Source organism: Lytechinus pictus, chromosome 15, assembly GCF_037042905.1.
Source record: "Lytechinus pictus isolate F3 Inbred chromosome 15, Lp3.0, whole genome shotgun sequence".
Taxonomy (NCBI): Eukaryota; Metazoa; Echinodermata; class Echinoidea; order Temnopleuroida; family Toxopneustidae; genus Lytechinus; species Lytechinus pictus.
Window position 1 is genome coordinate 19011976 of NC_087259.1, and position 23266 is coordinate 19035241.

The 23266-nt window shown below is 38.0% G+C and overlaps 2 protein-coding genes across 2 annotated transcripts in view; one reads left to right on the forward strand and one right to left on the reverse strand.

The window, feature by feature from the left end:
- Nucleotides 1-298: 298 nt before the first annotated feature.
- On the reverse strand, nt 299-9748 carry LOC129277382 (uncharacterized). The gene has a single exon (XM_064110274.1). It carries the CDS (start codon nt 3254-3256, stop codon nt 2438-2440), a length of 819 nt encoding a protein of 272 aa, XP_063966344.1. The 5' UTR covers nt 3257-9748; the 3' UTR covers nt 299-2437.
- Nucleotides 3368-23266, forward strand: part of LOC129277380 (far upstream element-binding protein 1-like) — a 36698-nt gene continuing 16799 nt past the window's right edge. The window contains exons 1-12 of the mRNA XM_064110018.1: nt 3368-3468; nt 12495-12739; nt 13062-13116; nt 14392-14447; nt 15055-15126; nt 15996-16053; nt 16465-16609; nt 17425-17523; nt 20660-20719; nt 21249-21275; nt 21680-21785; nt 22100-22203. Coding sequence (XP_063966088.1) covers nt 3368-3468; nt 12495-12739; nt 13062-13116; nt 14392-14447; nt 15055-15126; nt 15996-16053; nt 16465-16609; nt 17425-17523; nt 20660-20719; nt 21249-21275; nt 21680-21785; nt 22100-22203 — 1128 coding nt within the window. The remainder of the gene's footprint in view (nt 3469-12494; nt 12740-13061; nt 13117-14391; nt 14448-15054; nt 15127-15995; nt 16054-16464; nt 16610-17424; nt 17524-20659; nt 20720-21248; nt 21276-21679; nt 21786-22099; nt 22204-23266) is intronic.

Consider the following 23266-nt stretch of genomic DNA (forward strand, 5'->3'; position numbering starts at 1 on the left):
AAGGCTCCACATTAACTTTTTTTGGTGGTGGCCCGTTCGGGCCACCAAAACCATCAAATTATTTTTTTTGGTGGCCTGAAAAATATAAAGAAACACATTAAAAATTAATAAAACAAACTTCTGAAATATTAATTCTGCAGCCACTAGGGTAAAGCGCCCAGTATTCGGTCACTAAAGGGGAAATCGCCGATAAAATAAATACCTACCTCATTTATTTGTAAATCCACCAACCAGGAGAAAGAAAAAGTTGTCCTCTAAAAGATTATCAAACTCATTTAAAATATTAAATCATGTTGAACAAAATATCGCTCATAGAAGGAGGAGATGTTTTCCGCCCAGTATTCGCTTACGCCGCCCAGAATTCGGTCGCGCGGTAATGCACTGTATCTCCGATGTTAACTATTACAATTTCTCTTATGCTTACTGTTTTTTTATTTGTTTTATGTGATCTCCACATCTTAATTATACATTCTTAAGCTTTATTTAGAAAAATTATAATAATAAAACCTAATTAATCCACCTGAAATAACAGAACAAGTGGAAGAAGACTGAACGCGATATGGTTTGAAAAATGTGATGACGCAAACTATAATATATTTAAGGTAAAGTGGGGGGTATATTATTACAATAGAATATATACACAATTATTACTGGACTGTAAAATTATTCTCTCGGGGTGGGGGGGGGGGAACCTGTCAAAAGCGAATATGAAATCTGTCAAATTCCTAATAGGACTATATGACTTGAGTCCCGTTTCCTTGAAACATTGTGATATAAGAAGTCATTGAAGACTAATTCATCTTAATTTCTCTCACTCAAATTTGGAAAGAATAACTATAGGGACAGTGATTTTCCGCGATCGCGGAAAACGGATGGAATTCACGGAAAGGGCCTTTTGAAACGGAAAGTGGCATTTCAAACGGAAAATCACGGAAAACGTATTTTCCCTCAAAATACACAGAATAGCAACAGAAATTACTCCAAAATCACAACAAAATGAGAATATTAAATGGCCCCAAAAACCCAGAAAACACGATCTCACTTAGCTACTATCATGACAGTTCACACATCGTGACTGCACTTGACATCAGCACACTCGATTGTACCCCGCACCGTACCGGCCCGGCGGCCGGCCGGGTTGGGCTTCACATGCACACATATCGTTCAACTCCTTACACGGTCGTGTGTTGCTGCCCTCTACGTTTGAAGATGTAACAGCACGATATCGTGGTCTTAAAATCCAAGATGGCGGATTGGCAATAGCCGTTGACTGATGATAACGATGTCCAAAAACCCCCAAAATTATCGATGAAATATCATTTCACCGTGAAATAATGCTAATAATATGAAAGGTGAGGATGTATGCATGCAAAATGGGTGTGTAAAAATATTTTATGCACCCGCATAGATCCGATTAGAATGGATTTTATTGTGTTGTTGGTACAGTAGCAGATACAAATTTTGACCAGTGCGAGTGTGCGTGTTGTGATTTTGCTATTCAATGTGTAAACGGAATTGTCACTTTTCCGTGTGTACAAAGTCTATGGGGAAACGGAATTTCCGTTTTCTGACATGCTGAAACGGAATTTGAGATTTTCTGAAACGGAAAAGGCAATTTTTTGAAACGGAAAATCACTGTCCCTATAACTACATTTTTTGAAAAATTATATCTACTTCATGGATCTTGTTGCACTTAATATGATCGCTGTGTCTGTATTGACGTCATGAAATCCTCGAATTAGATTGGCTAAAACAGATGATAAACATACTGGTGACAAAGTAATAATCTTTATGTGGGCAATTCCACGGTTAGTAACATTACGTTACATTTTTAGCAGATTTTGGTATTTCATCCTACTGTAATATCACCATCTATTCATTTCAAATCACAATAATGGTACAACGTGTTCACACACCCTAGGTCTACAATACAAAAAAAAATTAATGCAATTCAACCAATATTGCAGTTGCCATGGTAAATTTTAATGTTGGTTAGTAACGATACAAAATAAATTTTTTGGTAACGTTACTAACCAACATTAAAAGTTAGGATGGCGCATGCAATATTGGTTGAATTGCATTAATTTTTTTGTATTGTAGACCTAGGGTGTGTGAACATGTTGTACCATTATTGTGATTTGAAATGAATAGATGGTGATATTACAGTAGGATGAAATACCAAAATCTGCTAAAAATGTAACGTTACTAACCTTGGAATTGCCCATGTAATAAAATAATCTTTATCTCTAACAGAAATGACATTTGAAGTTGAGCGCTTCTATTTCTTCATCGTCAAGGCCATCCAAGCCCATGCAGCATACGATGTGCAACCACCTTGGGCAAAAGTTGCACCCTACCCAATCCTCAGGGTTATCATTGTATTCCCCTTCGCATTCCTGGCAAACATTCTCATCTACCTCTTCGACATCAACATCTTCTACATTCTTCGTCTTCTGCTTCTTCTTTCCGCCTTTCTTTCCATCTGCCTTCTCTTTCTTCTTAGCTTCCCGCTCCTCTTTCTTTTCCTTTCTTCTTCCTCTTCTTTTGCTGCTTGTTTGTCTTCCAAGACTTTGAGGTAGGCCTCACTACTAATGCACTTAGGCATATTCTCCTTTGATCGTTTCCCGGATTTCTTTTTTGGAATGACCGGAAAACGCAGGTGCTTCTCAAGGGCCAGGCCCTCTGACACATCTGTAGTTGTTGATGCTGAAGGGGCATCACCCGATGGACCAGGGACATTTGCTTCTCTACCATCCTGTGCTTCCACGACGTACACTGTTGAAGGAGCAAGCTTCTCCCTCGAGTACTGCCCAGTAAACGGGAAAATCCCAGTCGCTCTGAAGGCTGTCTGTATAAGCTCCCTCCTTTGGGCGGTGGCGTCCCATGGGCCTCGGAATACACTTGCGAATGTGTACTTGGTGACAAATTGGCCCCAGTGTTCCTGTCGGAACTTCCTCTCGGCCTTTGCCCACGCAGCCTTGAGGGGCTTAAAGAAAGACACGTCGCACGGCTGTACGATGTGGCTAGCATGGGCAGGCAAGGGGTACAGCACCACACCGGAAGTGTTACATAACTTTCCGACGTGGTAATTAACGTGGCTACTGTGGCCATCTACGAGAAGGAGGACGGGTTTGGGGATGTTATTTTTTTCAATGTAGGGCACGAAACTATTGGCGACAAACTCGTAGAAGACCTCTGAGTCCATCCATCCATTTTCACTCCGACCCAGATATGAGCCGACGGGGGCACCCTCCATGGGGTTCTCCTTGGCAGTGCGTCACCTGACGCTGATATTGTTGCTAACACTGTTACTTGTGACTTGTTACTTGATCCGACGGCGCTCACCGTCCGACTGCCCTTGGTCGCTATGACGCGACATGGTTTCCCAGAGAGCGGGAACCCCGTCTCATCGCAGTTGAAGATCCGTTGTGGCGACGTAAGGATTGATGCGCAGCCCTCGCCCTCAAGGTATTTTTGAAGATCTTCGAAAAACCTGTCCATCTTATGGGTGGTAACTACCGCTCTTTCCCCTCCTAGCAGCTCTGGTTTCCGCTCAGACAACTCCGGGTGCCGACGGAAGAACCCCCTCAACCACTTTTCTCCTGGGGTCCCATCCTTAAAGGGGGCTTGTATGTTGGCCTCGAGGGCCATCTTCCCAGCAGTCTATCAAAATTTGGAGCAATGAAGAAAGGGAGAAAGGAATATACCTCGTAATTTCCTTTATCATGTTGGCCTATATCTCATTTTCTTACACTTTCCTTTTCACACCCATTCATCGTTTTATTGCAACTTCCTACAACATCACAATTTCTGGTAACATAATAAAAACACAAACTACTGCTCTCGTTATGATTATAAGTATTTTATTTCCTTTACATCAATGGTCCTTTAAAACCCGTGAAAGTGATCAAGAAAAAAATTAAGAGAGGAAAAAAAAGAAACAAGAAAGACTAGACCCACGAATAATTTTGGCTCACCTGCTGTAACTCGAGCCTGTTCAGCCCGAACCCAAGTGTTGCCATCTTCTTCGCCCAGGCCGCCAATTTCGCCTCCTTGGCAACCGACAGGTATGGACTTGGTCCTTGTGTGGACTTAATTGGTGTCCTCCCAGCGATCTGTGGAGAAACGGGTAAGGAGAAATTAGAACATTTGAATTACACAGCATATGAGGGAAATTGCTGATTGATATTTATTTTTTAGTTTAAGGGTTGGTTAAGTAAAAAAGAAAGTGTAGACCAACTTACTTTATCCCCAAGCGTCGATGAAGGTATCCCATATAACTGTGATGCCCTTCTTATTGACATCTTGTCGACCCTGATTCTTTTCGCCGCATCTTCTACCTGTTGTTGGCTATATCGTCTGTAAGGCATTATGATATCTATATATATATAAAAAAATCATTGAAATTGATAAATTAATATTTGTTGAAAAATGGAAATAAGTTTTCAAAAGGGTATAATTCTTTTGAACCACAATACGTATACTCTTGGGAATGTAATGTTATAAAATCTTCCCCAAGAAAGGAGAATGCCCCCCCCCCCCTCCCCTACACACACTTGGAATTTCCCATTAAATATAACCCAGTAGCCCTGGGATGTTTAATCTGGTGTAGGCATAGTTTCTCATGTTCATTAAAAACATTACTTTTCTTATGTGGCAAGTAAGATTGTTGTCATGAAAATCGGTTCTCATAGGCTTAACATGATAATCATCAATCTTTGTGTATGATCATTGATGTATAGTTTCATATCAATTTACAAAATATTCGTCAACTTGTGCACCGTTCATCAAATAATATTACAGTATCTTGGTTAAGTATGAACTCAAAGAATTAAGAATTATTAGAGAAGGGGAAATTTCATCCAATGTATAAACCACTTTAACTTATTGAACATTCCATTTGAATTCATAGCAGGAAACATAAAATATCAACCAAATTCGCCAACATTGTAATCCAGTTTCGACTGATAATTTTAGGAATGATGACGATAATGATAATGTTAATTTAAACCCCTTTGTTTTAAATGAAAAATAAAATAAAACTAACCAGCCGCGGATCCAAGACATTATGTAAGGGGCGGGCAAAATTGCTCTCAGTAAGGGGGGGGTGCAATTTTCTGGCATTTGACCAACCAATAACGTCATTTTAAAAATACTATCGTGGGATAGCCTTTATAATTTTTTTTTTTTGGGGGGGAGGGGGTGGGGCCATGCCCCTGGACTTGGGCCTGATATATTAATTAAAATAATAATAATGTAGTTGAGAATAATTATGAAAGCATCTAAACTATTGAGATAGACCTAAGAGGAAATCATTCAATTTTCAACTCGATCACGCAAAGGCAATCAAAAATGAGCCTTGATCAAGATCGTCGCCATCGTCAACATCGTCACCTTTGTCATTCACCAACTCAAATTGCATTTTCATAGGAAATAAGCATCTATGTTTTTAAGATTTTTATTCATAAAAATAATTGTAGATTTATTCTCAACTTATGTAGGCCTAACATATCATTTGAGAAAGAAAAGGAATTAAGAAAAGTGTTTCACTTGCGAGGAGCAATGCGTCTTTGCACGCTCCTCCCTCGTCACAAACACGCCGGCAAGACACTCAATGTTGCCCGACCGAATTTTGGTCGAGCGCCCTCTCATGGTAAGGGTAAAGTATATACCCAGTTGCTCCTCGATTTCAGCGCCATTTGCAAATTCGCTGCGACGGTGAACACACAAGATCTCCCCTTCACACTCGTACCAAATTCATTGCACCTACACACAGCGTTATTACGTAACGGGAGTCTACATAAGGCTATGTACGTTAACTCAATTGCTAAGAAACCCGGAAGTGAATAAAACTCACCCGATGCAGTCCAATTTCAGGTACGTTCTGAACACTTTCCTCCTCTTGACCGACGTCAGTTTTGAGATAGTTTGAAGGTGCCGTTATGGTGCGTGATTGGTGAAAGTTTTTTTGCTCATGCATTATGCATGAGTTTTTGACAGCTGTTACAACAGCTGTCTGACCGAATACCGGGAGGTGACCGAATACTGGGCGCGTTACCCTATATCAAAATAAGCCAACAACATCATCATCAAGTATATTCTCAAGCTCATCAATGTCAAAATAGAAGAGATCGTGGTGTTTTATCATGCTTTTGAAGCAACGGAAATGACCCCTCACTCACCGGTTTGAACAACGGTTCGTCAGCGCGAGCCACGCGCAAATTCGCATGGGTCGCATTTCCCCTTGAAATGGTCAGAGATTTTGGAGCAAAATTCCACTTTGAAGCATTTTCGACACTTGATCCTCACATCGTATGATCATGGTCTACATGTATATACCAAAAGAAAGGAAATAATTTGTTTGTATACTCATCTCGGTTTACAATTCACTCGCTTTCGCCAAAAAAAGATATGAGAAGTAACATTCCTTCTGCAATAGCGAGAGTACGATTAAAGTCTCTGTCTGTAAACAACAACAAAAACATGACAGAAGAGAGGGAATAAACAAAGAAAGATTGAAAGGAAAGAAAGATAGAAAGAACACAGAGGAAGAAAGCTAAAACTATCATAAATAATCAGTTTCTTTTTGGCTCAATTAAAATATAGCTACGAATCATATCAACACACAAACAAATGCATATGTGGGGCTATCATGTATTCAGACGATATCACTCGAAACCCGATCAGTTTGAACTAAAATATAAGTGAAAATTACCCCAATTTTTAGGAAATATGGACATTATAAGAGTGCAGGGATGCCACTTTTCCGTCTTTATATGGAATTCCGTCTTTTTCCCTGCTATCTGTCTTATTTTCGACTTTTCCTGTTTTCTGTGTATTAAAAAAAATGGAAAGTCCTCTTTTCCCCCTCTCCAGGGGTGTGAGAGTTAAGATTTTTATCTGATTTTTGTCTCACCTGCATAGCAGAGTGAGACTATAGGCGCCGCTTTTCCGACGGCGACGGCGGCGGCGGCGTCAACACCAAATCTTAACCTGAGGTTAAGTTTTTGAAATGACAGCATAACTTAGAAAGTATATGGACCTAGTTCATGAAACTTGGCCATAAGGTTAATTAAGTATTACTGAACATCCTGCCTGAGTTTCATGTCACATGACCAAGGTCAAAGGTCATTTAGGGTCAATGAACTTAGACCATGTTGGGGGAATCAACATCAAAATCTTAACCTAAGGTTAAGTTTTTGAAATGTCATCATAACTTAGAAAATATATGGACCTAGTTCATGAAACTTATACATAAGGTTAATCAAGTATCACTGAACATCCTGCATGAGTTTCACATCACATGACCAAGGTGAAAGGTCATTTAGGGTCAATGAACTTTGGCCGAATTGGGGGTATCTGTTGAATTACCATCATAACTTTGAAAGTTTATGGATCTGATTCATGAAACTTGGACATAATAGTAATCAAGTATTACTGAACATCCTGTGCAAGTTTCAGGTCACATGATCAATGTCAAAGGTCATTTAGGGTCAATGAACTTTGGCCAAATTGGGGTATTTGTTGAATTACAGCCATAAATTTGAAAGTGTGTTGGTCTAGTTCATAAAACTTGGACATAATAGTAATCAAGTATCACTGAACATCCTGTGCGAGTTTCAGGTCACATGATCAAGGTCAAAGGTCATGTAAGGTCAAAGAACTTTGGCCACGTTGGGGGTATTTGTTGAATTGCCATCATATCTCTATAAGTGTATTGGTCTAGTTCATAAAACGTGGAAATAAGAGTAACCAAGTATCACTGAACATCTTGTGCGAGTTATAGTAGTTTTCAAAATCAGCACTGCTGCTATATTGAATCACGTGATGCAGGTGAGACGGCCAGAGGCATTCCACTTGTTTTTGTTTTGATTTTCAGCTTAATTTCAGCTTTTTTTGGCTTTCCTCTGTACAAAAAGTATGGGAGCTCTTTCTATTTCAGACTTTTTCAACACTCTTCAGCTTTTTTCAGATCTTTTTAATTGTGTCCACTCACACCCCTGCCCCTCTCTCTCTCGATTGCGATGCATGTCGATCGACCCAGTGAGAGATATTTCCTCGAGATTTTTGCTATTATACAGTACATAATTTATAAACGCGCGCATCAGGGACTCGATTTTAAGGCGCGCGAGAGCGATCGCGCGCTACATGCGCGCCTTAATCCATTTTTGGTAGCGCGATTAATAGCGCGCCTCGCGATAGCTGACCTGCGCGAAAATGCCTAAAGTCGCCCTCGAAATCACCCAAAATCATGCTTTCGGGGGCGACATAAAATCTGAATGTCGCCCCCGAAATTATTGCCGAGTGATAACAACTCAACGGCCCACTAGTGCCATATGCTCGAGCTCCGCTTACCATTTAAAAACCATCCAAAATCCACACTCAAAATCACGAATAAGCCTTAAAAGTAGCGAGTAGCGCAGTTTCAAATTCCGAAGTTACGTTATTTTTTCTGTACCACGTATTTCCATACACATGGTACCAGGTATGGAAAAAAAAAATCAACACAACGGTCGGGAAAGAGTTGCATGTATAGGGGTCCATTATGACTACCACCGTGTGTCATTTCGAATGCACATGTTTCCCCTACAGATATCACAATTCTGTGATAAAATAATTCGAATTACACAGGAAATAAATCCCAGAGTCTAGTAACCTAGCATTGGTGAGTTGTCATTCGGCTTTGCTTTTCAAAACGGCTTATTAACTTCCAAAATAAGTTATCTAATGTATCAATTATAACTAAAAAATCATTTGTTTTCTTTTTCTAGGGGATGAGGTATTATATCAGACAATAAATCATCAAACAAAGCTCCATCTTTTTTACAAGGACGGCGGCAGGCTCACGCATTGGCGCTTTTACTAGCTAGCCAGTTGGAGCTCTGTCTCTCTGCCAGAGCTCTGGGGGACAGTCCGCTCAGTAAAGGCCTCAATGATGGTGATTTTCTGTTTCAGACAGAGTTTACATTTCAGGAATATTATTCAAAACTGCCAAAAAAGTTTGATGATTTCTTCATTGTCATGTATATTTAAGTTCTTAATGAATACATTCTCACCAAATTTAGACTCCCCCATAGAGAAATTAAATTTTCATGGAGATCTGCGTTTTCAAAGAACTTCAGGAAAAGTTAGGGTAAGTGGGCCTTTATTACATGTACATGGCTGACTAGGGTATTGTACTGGAATAAATGGAGTAGAAATTAGATATTGAATTCATTTATATCCAAGTCCAACTCACAGTCACACACACACGCGCACACCCACACACACCCACCCATCCACACACACCCACATCCAAAATTCTAAACATGATAAATAACTTTAAAAATCATACAATATTAAACAAAAAGTAATAATTCCTTAATAAGTGAACAGGTATTCCTCAAAATACAAAAAAGTAGCATTTAAAAAGAGCCCCCGAAATTTGACAAAAAAATTAAAATAGAGCCCCCGAAAAAAAAAAAAAAATTGTCAGTGACTTAACTTTTAGCCAAAGTCAAAACCTAACTAAAACAGGTTTTACAACACACAATCTAATTACAATACATTGTAAAACAATTATAAATACTTCCTTTGGTTGTTGATTGTAATTTTATAGTACATACATTTCCTCCATCCATTTTGTTAATTGGGCAAAAAGCTCCCCTTGTATGTTGAAGAAGAGCTTTTTGAAGTGCTCCTCTACCGCTCTCCTTAAAAGTTCTAGGAGAGCTTTTTATTGCTCCCCTTATAATTATAAAACCGAGTCCCTGGCTTATTACCCACTACGTTCATTGAGTTATGCTTTTATCAAGGCTTTCCGATTATTATAAATCCTGGCCAATCAATGCGAGCGACAAGTTCCGAACGCAGGCACATAGACAAGCGCAAAGCAGCAGCACGAATCGCAATATAATAGCGACTGGTAAATAAGTCTGTAAGGATGATGACGTCATCCAAGATGGCAACTAACGATGGCCAACGAAAGGATCGAGGATGACTATGTTTTTATCACCATTTGAAAGGAATTAGCAGTAACTGCGGTCCAAAGTACGATGTTTCTGAATCTATTTTCTTGTAAATTTGGATGTAATTATTATTTTTATAATGTGACATTTTATGTACAAAAAACGATCTGAAAATCGGGTTTCCGCCGCACGTTAGATCTAACGTTATTGCTCCCTCGGTTAGCTGATACGTTGTCTGTAGGTACGGGCCAACAACTCTTCAGTCTATGTATTGGTGAGTGGAGCCAACGCGGTTCAGCGGAACAACCAAAATACAGAGACTGAAGCTTTTGGTCTAGCGTTCTAGGAGCAACACACAACAACTAACTCCTGTCAGTTTTTAAAACCTTGACTTCAAAGTCATCGATCACAGCAAGGTAAGAAGCCACTTGGTCCTTCCCCCCCTAATTTTGAGGTGGGGGAACGCCCCTTCCCTCTAAAATTTCTGTTAACTTTTTTCTTTCTTTTTTTTTTTGCTTGTCCAATTTTCTACCTGTGTCCATCCCAAAATTTAAGGTGGACCCCCCTAAATTTTTGTCTCGCCTGCATAGCAGAGCGAGACTATAGGCGCCGCTTTTCCGACGGCGGCGGCGGCGTCAACATCAAATCTTAACCTAAGGTTAAGTTTTTGAAATGACATCATAACTTAGAAAGTATATGGACCTAGTTCATGAAACTTGGACATAAGGTTAATCAAGAATTACTGAACATCCTGCCTGAGTTTCAGGTCAAATGACCAAGGTCAAAGGTCATTTAGGGTCAATGAACTTTGACCATGTTGGGAGAATTATTTTCAAAATCTTAACCGAAGGTTAAGTTTTTGAAATGACATCATAACTTAGAAAGTATATGGACCTAGTTCATGAAACTTGGGCATAAGGTTAATCAAGTATTAGTGAACATCCTGCTTGAGTTTCAGGTCACGTGACCAAGGTCAAAGGTCATTTAGGGTCAATGAACTTTGGTCAAGTTGGGGGTATTTGTTGAATTACTATCATAACTTTGAAAATTTATGGATCTAGTTCATGAAACTTGGACATTAGGTTAATCAAGTACCTCTGAATATCATGTGCGAGTTTCAGGTCACATGACCATGGTCAATGGTCATTTAAGGTCAATGAACTTTGGCCGTGTTGGGGGTATTTGTTGAATTACCATCCTAACTCTGAAAGTTTACGGATCTAGTTCATAAAAGTTGGACATAAGAGTAATCAAGTATCACTGAACATCCCCTGTGAGTTTCAGGTCACAAAACCAAGGTCAAAGGTCAGTTAAGGTCAATAAACTTAGGCCATGTTGGGGTAATTGTTGAATTGCCATCATAACTTTGAAAGTTCATAGATAGAGTGAATGAAATGTGGACATGGGTGTAGTTGACAAGTCTTAAGTCACTGTTCAAATGTCATTTATGGTCAATGAACGTGGTATTATATCATTATATGAATGGTGTTTTTGTGAATGATTATTTCATAGTAGTTTTCAAAGTTAGCACTGCTGCTATATTAAATTGCGTAATGCAGGCGAGACTGCCAGAGGCGTTCCACTTGTTTGGTTTCCACCGCCAATGCCCCAATTCACTGTTCTTGGACACTGTCCCTGCCCGCAATAAGTTTCAGTATTTTTGGAGGACACCTAGTGGCATCCCTGAGAGTGAAATGTGAATTTTGACAGTTCTGTATGAGATTTCTGCCAGAGGTTAGCCAAGCTTCGTTCGCGCAGCCAGTAGAAAATTTACCATGTGGGCTGTGTGGCTGGCTAGGTACACATGTACACTGTATGTTACCCTAGTAAAAATTGCATGCGATTCATTCTGTGTGTATTCTGTGTGTGAATGACAGAAAATAATGGGAGGAAAATGGTTTGCAATTTGAGTCATGGAATATTTTTTATGTTTATGTTGGACCAGTGAATTTGACCATTTCTGGAAGTTACTGGCCCAACAATGGTTTTCTTTACTGGTCATGTCTGACCCATAAATCTTGCTATTTTTCGAAAAATTACTGGCCCGAAAATGATATTTTTTTACTGGTCATGTCGGACCAGTAAATCTTGCTATTTCTGAAAATCTACTGGCCCGACAGCGATTTTTACCGGTCTGGAACCGTCGGACTGGCGCTAGTGTCGAGCCCTGCCTAAGGCCTAACTTTGATATGTGCCAAGACTCTACAGTCATTAGAGTTTGCTCTACACACACATTGTGATATATTCCAATTTTTTTTCCATCATAAAAGGGCCTGAAATGGGGCACCAAAAATTTGTGGAGCATTGTTTTATCTCTAAATCCTTGGAAGAGGAGAGGATTAAAAGAGAGAGAGTGTGCTTGTGATGATGCAAACACTTGCAGTGGATTTTAACTATGAGCTTCACATTGTGGCAGGGTGATAGTGAAATTGTGAACTATTGCAATTATGAACATAAAAGTACATGTACAAATTGAAGTAGTGATAATTTGATAGTAAGTAACAACGATAATAATAACGATAATTTTTCTTGTACTCTTTGTGCTAGTAGTCATTTTCATGTCTCATTTTTCATATTCCAGATTGCTGCTAAGATTGGCGGTTCTAGCACGTTAGGCCTAAATTCAGGTTCAAGTTCAGCTGAGGTAAGCGGACTGCCCCCTTCTGGTGGACTAGGAGCAATTAGTGGAGGAGACGCAGCCAGCGGAATCAAGCGGCCTCTCGAAGACTCAAATTCAGAAGCAGAGCCAGCTACAAAGAATTTAGCCATGCAGAATGAAAATGAATTCAACAGTAAGTGGGGAAATTAATTTGATACAAATATGGGAATAAGAAATTATTTACAAATGATATGCAAGAATTAAGAATTCTCTCTTCTGTGAAAATGTCAATTCCATGTTCTCTCTTCCCTTCCTTACCTTCTCTACATGAAGTACTTTTCTCCTTATGCCATCTTGTAACAATGATTTTTATCTACATGTATAAATGGCCCAAATTTGAGATAAACTGCTGTTTTTGCTCACCATACGTCGTCTTGGAAATCCTTATAAGTTTTTGAAAGTTGTCCTGGATATCTTTCTGTTTTATTTTTATTTTTGAATGTTTACTCTTCCAGCTTTTGGTGCTTCTCTACCAGGGATGCCAAGGGCAGCACCAGCGAACACCATGACGTAAGAATAGATAAACTTTTATATGTCAAGAAATGCACTATTTTATATCAATTGCATGGTTCTGTTCAGTCATCTTCCTGCACTTTTCTAATGAACTGGTTAAGGGTTATGTTTCATAAAGATGGCTGTCGAGTTGTACATGACTGGAACATGTTCTTAGGTGATAAGTCGGCTTCATAAGCTATTTGGGATACGTCATTTAGCACAGGGGTCACCAGTCGGAGTCCTGCGTAACTTCCAACCAGTTTTATGGAATGGTCCCATGGCATATGCTTTGTTTCTGTGACAATCGCATTGTTTTGCTGGGTACTTTAGGTCAGGTGTTGGTTAGCTGGGTCCAATGCTTGTGTTCAGAACTGTTCAAATTGCCCTCCAGTACATACAAATTTCCTGCCAAGCAAACGGGTACCCCCTGTTATGATGAAGACTGTATTCTTCAGTTTCTTAGTACACTGAACTCGCGTTCCATGTGGAGCCGTCCAGCAGACTCTTATTGTAGTCGTCTCACTAAAGAATTGCTTCCTAGATTTCTAAATTGTTTAGAGTACTGCTAGACTTGTCTTCCTTTGATCGGTCTAGGATAGTGACTGTTAATACTGAACGTTTCTGGTTGTAGTAGGTCTACATGTACCTATTAACAAACCATTTTGACCGGTTATTTCAGGCATTCTTTTTTGTAAAAACCTAGGAGTGAGATCTACCCCAGTCTTTTCATATTAATAAGTTTAATTTCATTCTTCTTTCTATGGAAACTGGTTAATCAGACAAAATAGCCAGAGTTTGGATGAGACAATATGAAGATTAGACTTGATAGCACTTAACGTAATTGTTAACTAATAGAAAGATCTAATGACTTCAGCATATTCAGATGGTATGGAGATACATGTAAGACCTACTGTTCTTAGATTAGAATAAGTGTCTACATGTTATCCAGTCAATCTCTTTTGCATGCAAACACTTGCTCTCTAAAACAAGACACCCATTCTGTCATTCTCATTTACACTTTCATACGCAGTGTGTTTTTCTCACGCACTCCTCCCTTTCAGCCTTGCTTTTGGCATTCATCTTCTTCCTGAATTACTTTGTTCATTGACATTTCTTAACCCTTTCTTTCCTTTTCGTCATCTTCTATGTTCTTCATAATTTTTTACATTTCAGGGGTCATGGTTCAATAAATGATGAAATCTTAGTGCCAAACAAGCTGGTTGGTCTAAGTATTAAGTATAGTTGATCCATTCACTTACAAAAAAGATTGTTCTGTTTTGTTGTTTTCAGTCACCCCGGTGAAAAAACAGAAGAATTCTTTGTGCCAAATAAGATGGTTGGTCTCAGTGAGTATACACCAAAAATTCTATGTAAAGTTTATCATGCTCGTGCTATTACTCTTCAAGTCAAATATCAAGAGGGTAATTGGTTTATAACTATCTTGTTCATAATTTTGAACAGCTGAATAATCAAAAGATGAAAATTGCATATTGATAAAAATTTATACATAAATGCTAATTTATGTATGTTAGAGATGTACTTGTAACATGTTCAAAATTCTCCCATTCAATAAAAGTGTACAATTTTCAATTTCACTCCATCCTCGTGTCTGTCATTAATATTGTTACAATTGATTGAAAATTTACCATTTAGATAGAAAAATATTGTATTCGTTACTGGGGGTAAAAATCAATGAATCTAGGGTCAATTGCATAGTAAAAAAATACAACCAATCATGAAAAGTGGTTCTTCATACAATATTTTGTAGATGCTGAGTTTAAACACACTGAAAGTTTACAAAGATTTTGACAAGAACGCGTTTACATGTACCTGTAAACTTATTTACGCAAATCCCTTTCTCAATCTCATTCATTGGTTTATCATATGCAATGTGTTACACATGTCCAAGGAGGACCATTTTCTATGTATTGATATTCCATACTCTCTCCTTAGTAATTGGTCGTCAGGGACAACAAATCTCGGCATTACAATCGGAATCTGCATGTAATATTCAAATCGCCCCAGGTGAGATAAAAAATCATTCAATTCTATCTTGAAATGAAGGTCAAAGATAATTACTTTACTGTGCATTCTTAAAGTTATTGTTAGAAGTACAGACTGTAAAAACATAAATCTGAGTAGCATACTTGAGTAAAATATATGTACATGTAGGGTGTAGGGTCAGGTTTAAAAATGCAATATGATTTTATGCAAGGTCTACCAATCTTATAATCATGGGTATAATTCCCTACTTCAAAAAATCTTAGGTCCTTGTGGCTCCTTTGTGCTAGCTGTACAGCTTTTCATGATATATTATATGAATATAAATATTAATTATCTCAAGCTGGTTTGATAATTTATTATTGAGTATGTTTATGTGATATGAGTGGTTGGTCTCCCTCTGGATATCGTCCGTTATCTACACAATCGCGCCAAAAAATCGTTATACATGTTGATTTTGGGTATTGGATATATGTACCATTAAAGTACATTGAGAATTGTTATACAAAAGTGTTTATTGAACAGGTTTATTTTGCAATGAATGTCACTGCAACACACTTAGGTTTTGACTTCATTGACATCTGGATTCATTGCTTGCAGTCATGCCCTTCTTTGAGACAAATCAGATCTTTCATCGCAAAGAATACCCCCTGATTATCCATGTGTAAACATCACCACAAATGGTGTAAAATTATTTTGGAGAATATTCTCTTTCAGGGCACATATCAAACTTTTGCGTTAATGACCTTTTTTTTTCAATCGATTGGCGATTTGTGAGGTGTAAAGTTTTTCTGGTTTCACTGAGTATATTGCCCTCATAAGATTTATATTTCAACTAATGCTTTTTTTCTATTGAGTTACCATATTTTCACTATTTCTGATATTTTTTTCAGAAAATGGGATGTCAAGCGACAGACAAGTCACTCTGACCGGAACACCCGAGTCTGTTAAGTATGTTTCTTTGTATTCAGTTTTTTCTTTCTTTTTTTGTATGCTGCCTTGCACAAGGTCTATTTTATAATGTGTAATTCATATTTTATTTTCTTGGTAAGCACTGGCAGTGTAATCGTTAACTTAGCCCAGTTTACCCAAAATAGATTTTTGTGATTAACTTTTTATCATCTACTCTCTAGAACTGATTGTAAGACTAATTCTTGAGCTCGTCCCTTGATAAGTGCAAGTTATGAAATTCATGCTTGTCTTTGTTCATCACCATTTGTTTCACCCATGATTAACTACCTACAGTTAACCACAGGTTAAAACTATGATTTAAACATGTACACAAGTGAAAATTAGCCTTTGTATTTTCTGTTACTGTTTGTACAATTCATTTATTGGTTGATCCATTATTGTACTCCATAGATATGCCCAGTCACTCATCCTTGATATAGTAAAGAAAACCAGTCAGAATGAAGCAGAAGGAAATACGACTGTTGAAATGCTCATTCCTCCAACGAAGGTCGGCCTGGTCATAGGAAAAGGAGGAGAAATGATAAAGCAACTTCAGGCAAGTTACCCCTCTCTGATTATTAGGAAGACTTTTTCACAGTGCAGTAGTTTTCAGTGCCTCATGAATTCCACTTAAATAGCGATCTCCATGATTTTTTTTTTGTCTCGCCTGAACAAAGTTTTTGTCTCACCCTAATGAATTTCTGCAGAGAACTAGTGATCACTTTTCCTGTTGGTCAAAAAAAAAAAAAAGATCATTGGGTAATACCACATGTGTGTTCATGAGGATGATAAGATCAGAGGTCATCTATGGGTCAAAAGATCATATTGCATATTTTATTAATCGCAAAATCAGGCGAGACTTTATGATCCACTTTGTGTAAGTATAAAGACATGGGATTTGGGTGAGAAATCCGCTCTCCCCCCCCAAAAAAAGCTTTTCTGTTGACGCTTTGTTCCCAACAAAAATCGGCATGCGTATTACCCCTTATGAAATCTAGAAAATTGTAGTCATTTGTTTCAGTATATTTGAAATGCCATTTTGAATTAATGACGCTAAGTTATTTATCACATCAAAGATATGCACCATCGTTAAATAAAGCTTCACATTTTTTTTCCATTCATGAATATAGATAACTTTCCCCAAGTCTCTTTGGACCACAACAATCTGTTTGTCTTAAAAAAAAATAAACCTAGAAGAGGTTTATGTGTTTGAACAATATAGTAAAAGGTGTGCTTTGTGAATATGTTAATGCAAGTCTACCTTCATATATATGGAGGGCATGTGAATGTCACATGAAATGTGCATTCAGATTGTTTTCCTGTGAAATGAATGTATCTAATCCTTGTATTGGGTACATGTTGACGTTATAGGACCGATCTGGAGTAAGGATGGTTATGATTCAAGATGGTCCAGTGAACACAGGCATGTCCAAACCACTCAGGATGACAGGTGATCCTCAAAAGATAGAGGTAGGTTCAGCTGCAAGACAGTACTCTTAACAACTTCTTAAACATAGGGTGTATGAATTGTCGTGTTACAGGCCCTGCCGCCTAGTACATGTACTACATCCCTATGAACATGTACCCCTATTCCAACCCCGATTGTAACTGCAATTTTTCTAATTAAATCAAAACTTTAGAAACCTTTCATGGAGTCCGAATAAAAGAAAAAATACTTCTATGTTAATCAAACTATATACCAGAGGTGGCGGTAAGCCCTTTTGATGACATTGACGTTCAATTTTAAGGAACTCTTTTACCTTGTTCGTTTTCAATAACAAAGTGCTCAGAATCTATGTCCCACAGTAGCTCAGTGCAGTATTTTGACATTTTTCGTTAAAATACATAGAAGCCTTTCTTTCTTGATTTCATGCATAAGAAAATGTCTGAATCTTGTTCTCGAAATGTAGGGTGTAACATAGGCAGACAGATTATCTGCTTTATTAATCCTTTTACACTGCCTGCTAAATAACGTGTGTGAAACCCATAAGAATTCCTATTGCACAAGATATGCATGTAGGGATAGTGATTTTCCATTGAGCACTTTGAGAAACATAGACGACTGATACAAGATGACGTCATTTTTTGGCCTGCCATATGCCTCGGGTCCTCACACACGTCCACTATCAGAATCGAGAACCTCGCCACATCCATGTTGCGGTTCTCCTAAATCATAGTCGACGTGCACGTGAGTGACGTCATTTTAACCGTTCAAGCCCAGCATGAAGATCAACCTTTTCCTTTTAAAACACAGTTTTCAGTGACTTTTCACAAAATTAATGTAAGTTGTATGATGCATTATGTTTGTCATATTTGAAATTGCTTTCTGATCTCCAAAATATATATCGATATATATCCTATCTCGCGTAAAAAGGAATCAAAGCAATTGAAGGGCAAGTGTGCACAAGTTGCACCTTCGAACCACCCGACCGGGTCGCCAGGCGATGGTACGCCAGATCTTCCGGGTCGGGCAGCGTGTCATGACCCGCTGGTTATCGCGCTGTTTCACGTGGACGTACGTACACGTACAAGTCGAGTAAAATCTAAAGTATTCGCATCTGTAGTGAACAAAGGCAGACGACGACGTTGATTCAAACGATCAGAGGACTGCTACGTCGTTCTCGTTCACTGCTCCTAAAACTCTCTATTTACTGGAAAATTAATTTGTTTTGGTTCCTCGCTTTTAATGTGAAAATTCATTGAATGTAACCTTTACAAAACAAAGTTTTTGCTGTGTATCTTCTCTAATTCTCTAATTGACCCCCCCCCCCAAAAAAAAAAAAAAAGTACATGGCACTATCAGACCTGCCAACCAGTACGTAGCCGTATTTAGTACGTTTTTGCAACCAAAATACGGCAGTACGTTTTTTCTTTGAAAAATATGTTTTTTGTAAAAAAAAAAAAAAAAAAAGTTTCATAAAACTTACACAAATATGGTTATTAGATCAATGTAATTTCAGGTAACTTTTTTTTTCAATCATTTTGTTATAACCAGGGTGAAGATATACACATGTTTTAATGTTTTTTTGTTTCATCTGCAAGAGCAGTGCGCATTTTAGCTTGCATGCAGCTTGAGGGAAAAATACAGTTTTTTTTAAATCCCAGAATACAGTTTTTCATTCCCAGCTAGAGGTTGGCAGGTCTGCATATTTATCTCACACTGTAAAAATACTGATTTTTTTGTCAAAATACTGATTTTGGGGGATAAGAATACTGAAAATGCAAAATACAACTTGGCAGCTCTGCACTATTCCATTTCATTACTATATTATATTAATGTAAGTACCATAAAACAGTTGTGGTGTAAAGGATATAAACTGAATATGTGTTGCATTGGATAATTTACAGATTTTTCCATCAGACAGAGCTGCCAAGTAGGGTTTTATCCCGTTATGTAGTATTTTTTAAGGAAAAGTGACACCAAATAGTATTTTCCCCTAGAAATAGAATTTTGAAACTTAAAAGAATGACTTTTTTAATTAAGGATAAATTAGGATTTTAGGCTTAAAAATGGGATAAAAAGGTTTTAAAAAAAAGAAGATTTTTTCACAATTCAAGTTGGCAGCTCTGATCAGAATTTAATTTGATCAGGTACCTGATCAAAATTAAAGTATCTGTTTATTTTTGTCTTGTTCATATTAAAAGCCTTCTTAACCCTAAACAGACTGGGCTATTTTGATGCCTAAGAAGACTGGGGGGGGGGGGGGTTGATGATCTCGGCCGTCGACCGTGCAATTGCGACCAAAATTGGCACGTGCGTTACCCATGGCATAATCTCCAAGACTGTAGGATCAAATTTTCCGAAAAATCTCATAATTTATTAATTACCGTATGCTAATTTATTCGTAAAATCAAAGATTTGCTCTAATTAACTAGATTTAGATGGTAGATGGACTTAGGCGACCTGCATGTTATGCTGGAGTCGGAGGTCACATGGTAAGGTCAATGGTCATTTTCAGGTCAATGTTAAAGTTTACATGCAAGACTCTCTTATGACACCGAACTCCGCAACCGTAAGTCACTTTTCAACCAAACTTGGATGATAGATGGACTTGGGGGACCTGCATGTTGTGCTGCAGTCGGAGGTCACATGGTAAGGTCAAAGGTCATTTTCAGGTCAACGTTAAAGTTTACATGCAAGACTTTCTTATGACACCTAACTCCGCAACCGTAAGTCACTTTTCAACCAAACTTGGATGGTAGATGTACTTAGTTGACCTGCATGTAATGCTGCAGTCAGAGGTCACATGGTAAGGTCAAAGGATATTTTCGGGTTAACATTAAAGTTTACTTGCAAGACTTTTATGACAAGTTTTATTCCATCCCAGTCATTTCACAATGAAGTTTCGTTACAATTCTGTTGCGTGCCCTCGCAAATCACGATATTTCTGGTTATTTTCATAAGTGGGCGAGACACAAAATCGCTTTTGCCTTGTTTAACATTTGTAATATGGGATGATATTTGGATGTTATTCTCATTTCTGCCCCTTTACCAATGCTAAAGATGGGCTTTAAATTATAAGAGAGAACACTTGAGAAATCATTGTTAAGTTTCACACAAATCGTCTTTTTGCTTTGATAACCTTTCTAACCGTTTTACCTTTAGGAGGCAAAGAGGATGGTCAGTGAGGTGATGGAGAATGCCAAGAACAATGAGAGTGGTGGGGTAAGTACATACCCGTTATTGTTCTAAACATCACATTCCGTGTTCTCTGGTGACATGCAAAACATAATCAAGGGCTGATTCAAAATGTTTAAATGTCGTTCAAATCTGACCGTTAAAGCAGAAAAGTTTACCTATTTTCACAACTGTTTAGCCGTATATAAATCTAGGGCCTTGGGGGAAAAAATCTTCCCCAAAAGTTGCTGAAATTTCACATTTTACATCTCTATGTTCATGAAATTGCCATCTATTTTCCATATTGACTTGAAATTGTTATGATTTAGTTGGAAATTAAACTACTGAACAAATGAAGGATATTCACCTCTTTCTTGACTCTGAAAGATCATTTTCTAATGTTACACTCTGTAAGTATTGTATTCCATCATGTAGACTTTCATGTTGTTGACCAATTGTAAAATGATAAAAAACAATTTTTTTTAATTGATGTTACACTCTTGCAACTCCATGAAAGTCTACATGTGACTGACTTTCTCTTATCATTGCAAAATATTTTTTTTCTCTCCCTTTGCAGGACTTTTACCGAGCTGATAGCGAAACGGTTTGTGCTTCTGTTTGATCTATAATTTGAGTTCTTCACATTGTTGATTTTTACTTCAATATTACCTTCAAGAATCTGAGTGTATATATTTTTATATGATTCCTTGAGAATTATACTTTGAGTACTTTGTAACATAAGGTTGAAAAGTTTGAAAGAAATCGGACAAGGAACATATTGGATGTTTGAAAACTGAATTTTAAGTCACCGTTAATCTTAGATTTTTCACTTATCTAGTTTTACAATGCTTAATATTGACAAAGTGTGAAACCATTTTTCTTGTCTGATGTAGGACCTTGCATTTTATTGCTACTTTCAACATTGGGATAGATTGGGGGAATCTTTTTTAGCAATACCTCTTATTTCTTCATGTTGTTTAATGATCCGTATTTGTTTACCCGTAACAGGAAGTGGTTGTTCCAAAGCATGCTGTTGGCATGGTAATTGGACGTAAAGGAGAAATGATTAAGAGGATCCAAGAGCAAACGGGGGCTCGCGTCCAGTTCAAAGAAGGTAAGTTGCTAAGGAGTTTGTTCCCCACTGAACATCTGCATGCTTATGTCACATTAACATTTCTAAGCACCATTAGTGGTACAGGAATGTACTTGCAGCAATCACTGATTTTATGGGAAAATGTGTATAAAGCCGGTATATTTGTATAATTTCAAAGGGTCCTGATTTTCTACTTTTTTGCTTGTAACCCTTCTACTTAGTTGTCATAGAATTTGATGCGTAATCATGGTTCAGGATTTTGAAAAATCAAAACAAGCAAATCCTCTTGGTACTGTTATGCAATTCAAATTTTGTCAATTGTTTCATTCAAATAGATGGAGGCCGGGATGCCCCAAAACGTACTGCCCTCATCAAAGGCTCTCAGGAGAGTGTACAAAGGGCTGAAACAATGGTACGAGAAATGGTCAACAATGCAAGGGTAAGATGTTCTTTTGTTATATCCACCTTTGGACTTCTCTAAGAAGATTCGTAGAATATTCTTCTTTGTGATAAAGCACTACATATATCTGCTAAACACTATAATCTTATTGGCAAAAACAGAAACATGTTGCATGACTTTTTTCCTTCAAGTCTCATGCAACTTATAAGACCAAATTCGCAACCTCATACACTGATTTCAGTAGCTTGCTACAGTTCTCGTTTGTATGAAGTGCAAAACCAATGTTCTGATTTCTACTGAATAATGTCTTTGATTAACAATTCTGTATGTTTTATGCATCATGCTAGAGCCCTGCATCTAATTGTTCTTTGTGGGTGCAGGGTGTATTCTTGATGCCACAGAAACCTGCCTTGAATCTTTCAAAGGCTTTACCCTGAAATTTGTGGGTACGGCTTTCAGAGTCATGTCAACAGAGAGTATTTTCAGAAGTTTGTGAAAAATGATGAGTTAATTAATGATCAGATTAATAGATTAATGGAATATTTTGTGACAAAGTCCCTTCTAGGGCTGGGAGTAAAACCCGGGTACCCAGGTCCCGCCCGGATGCCTCGGGTACTCTGAAAAATCCATACCCGATACCCGAAATTGCTTACCAATATAACATAAATGTATATGATTTGTATTGCATAGTGCAAGACATGATTGTAACTCATCACAAAAGTACCCAAGTCTCATTTTGAATCTCACCAATTACCCTCGGAATATCTATAAATCAACAAGTTGTGACTGAGATCGTTCAGTTGTCGCCATGTTTCTTTTTCCAGCTTGAGCATAAGAAGCGCCAGCCAATCACGTTCGTGTTACCATTTTCAGTTCATCATTAACCGAAAATGGTAACACGGTCGTGATTGGCTGGCGCATTCGACACTCCAAACATGGAAATCAATTGACTTTATGCACATAGCGATAGATTCTACAAACTCACAAGCACGATGCAATACAATGCTACTTTGTAAGATTTTGATGAAAAAGCACAAAGTAATCAAAATTTGCTTACCCATGTGATATCAGTGAGAAAACATATCCTCCTAGAAAACCTTTA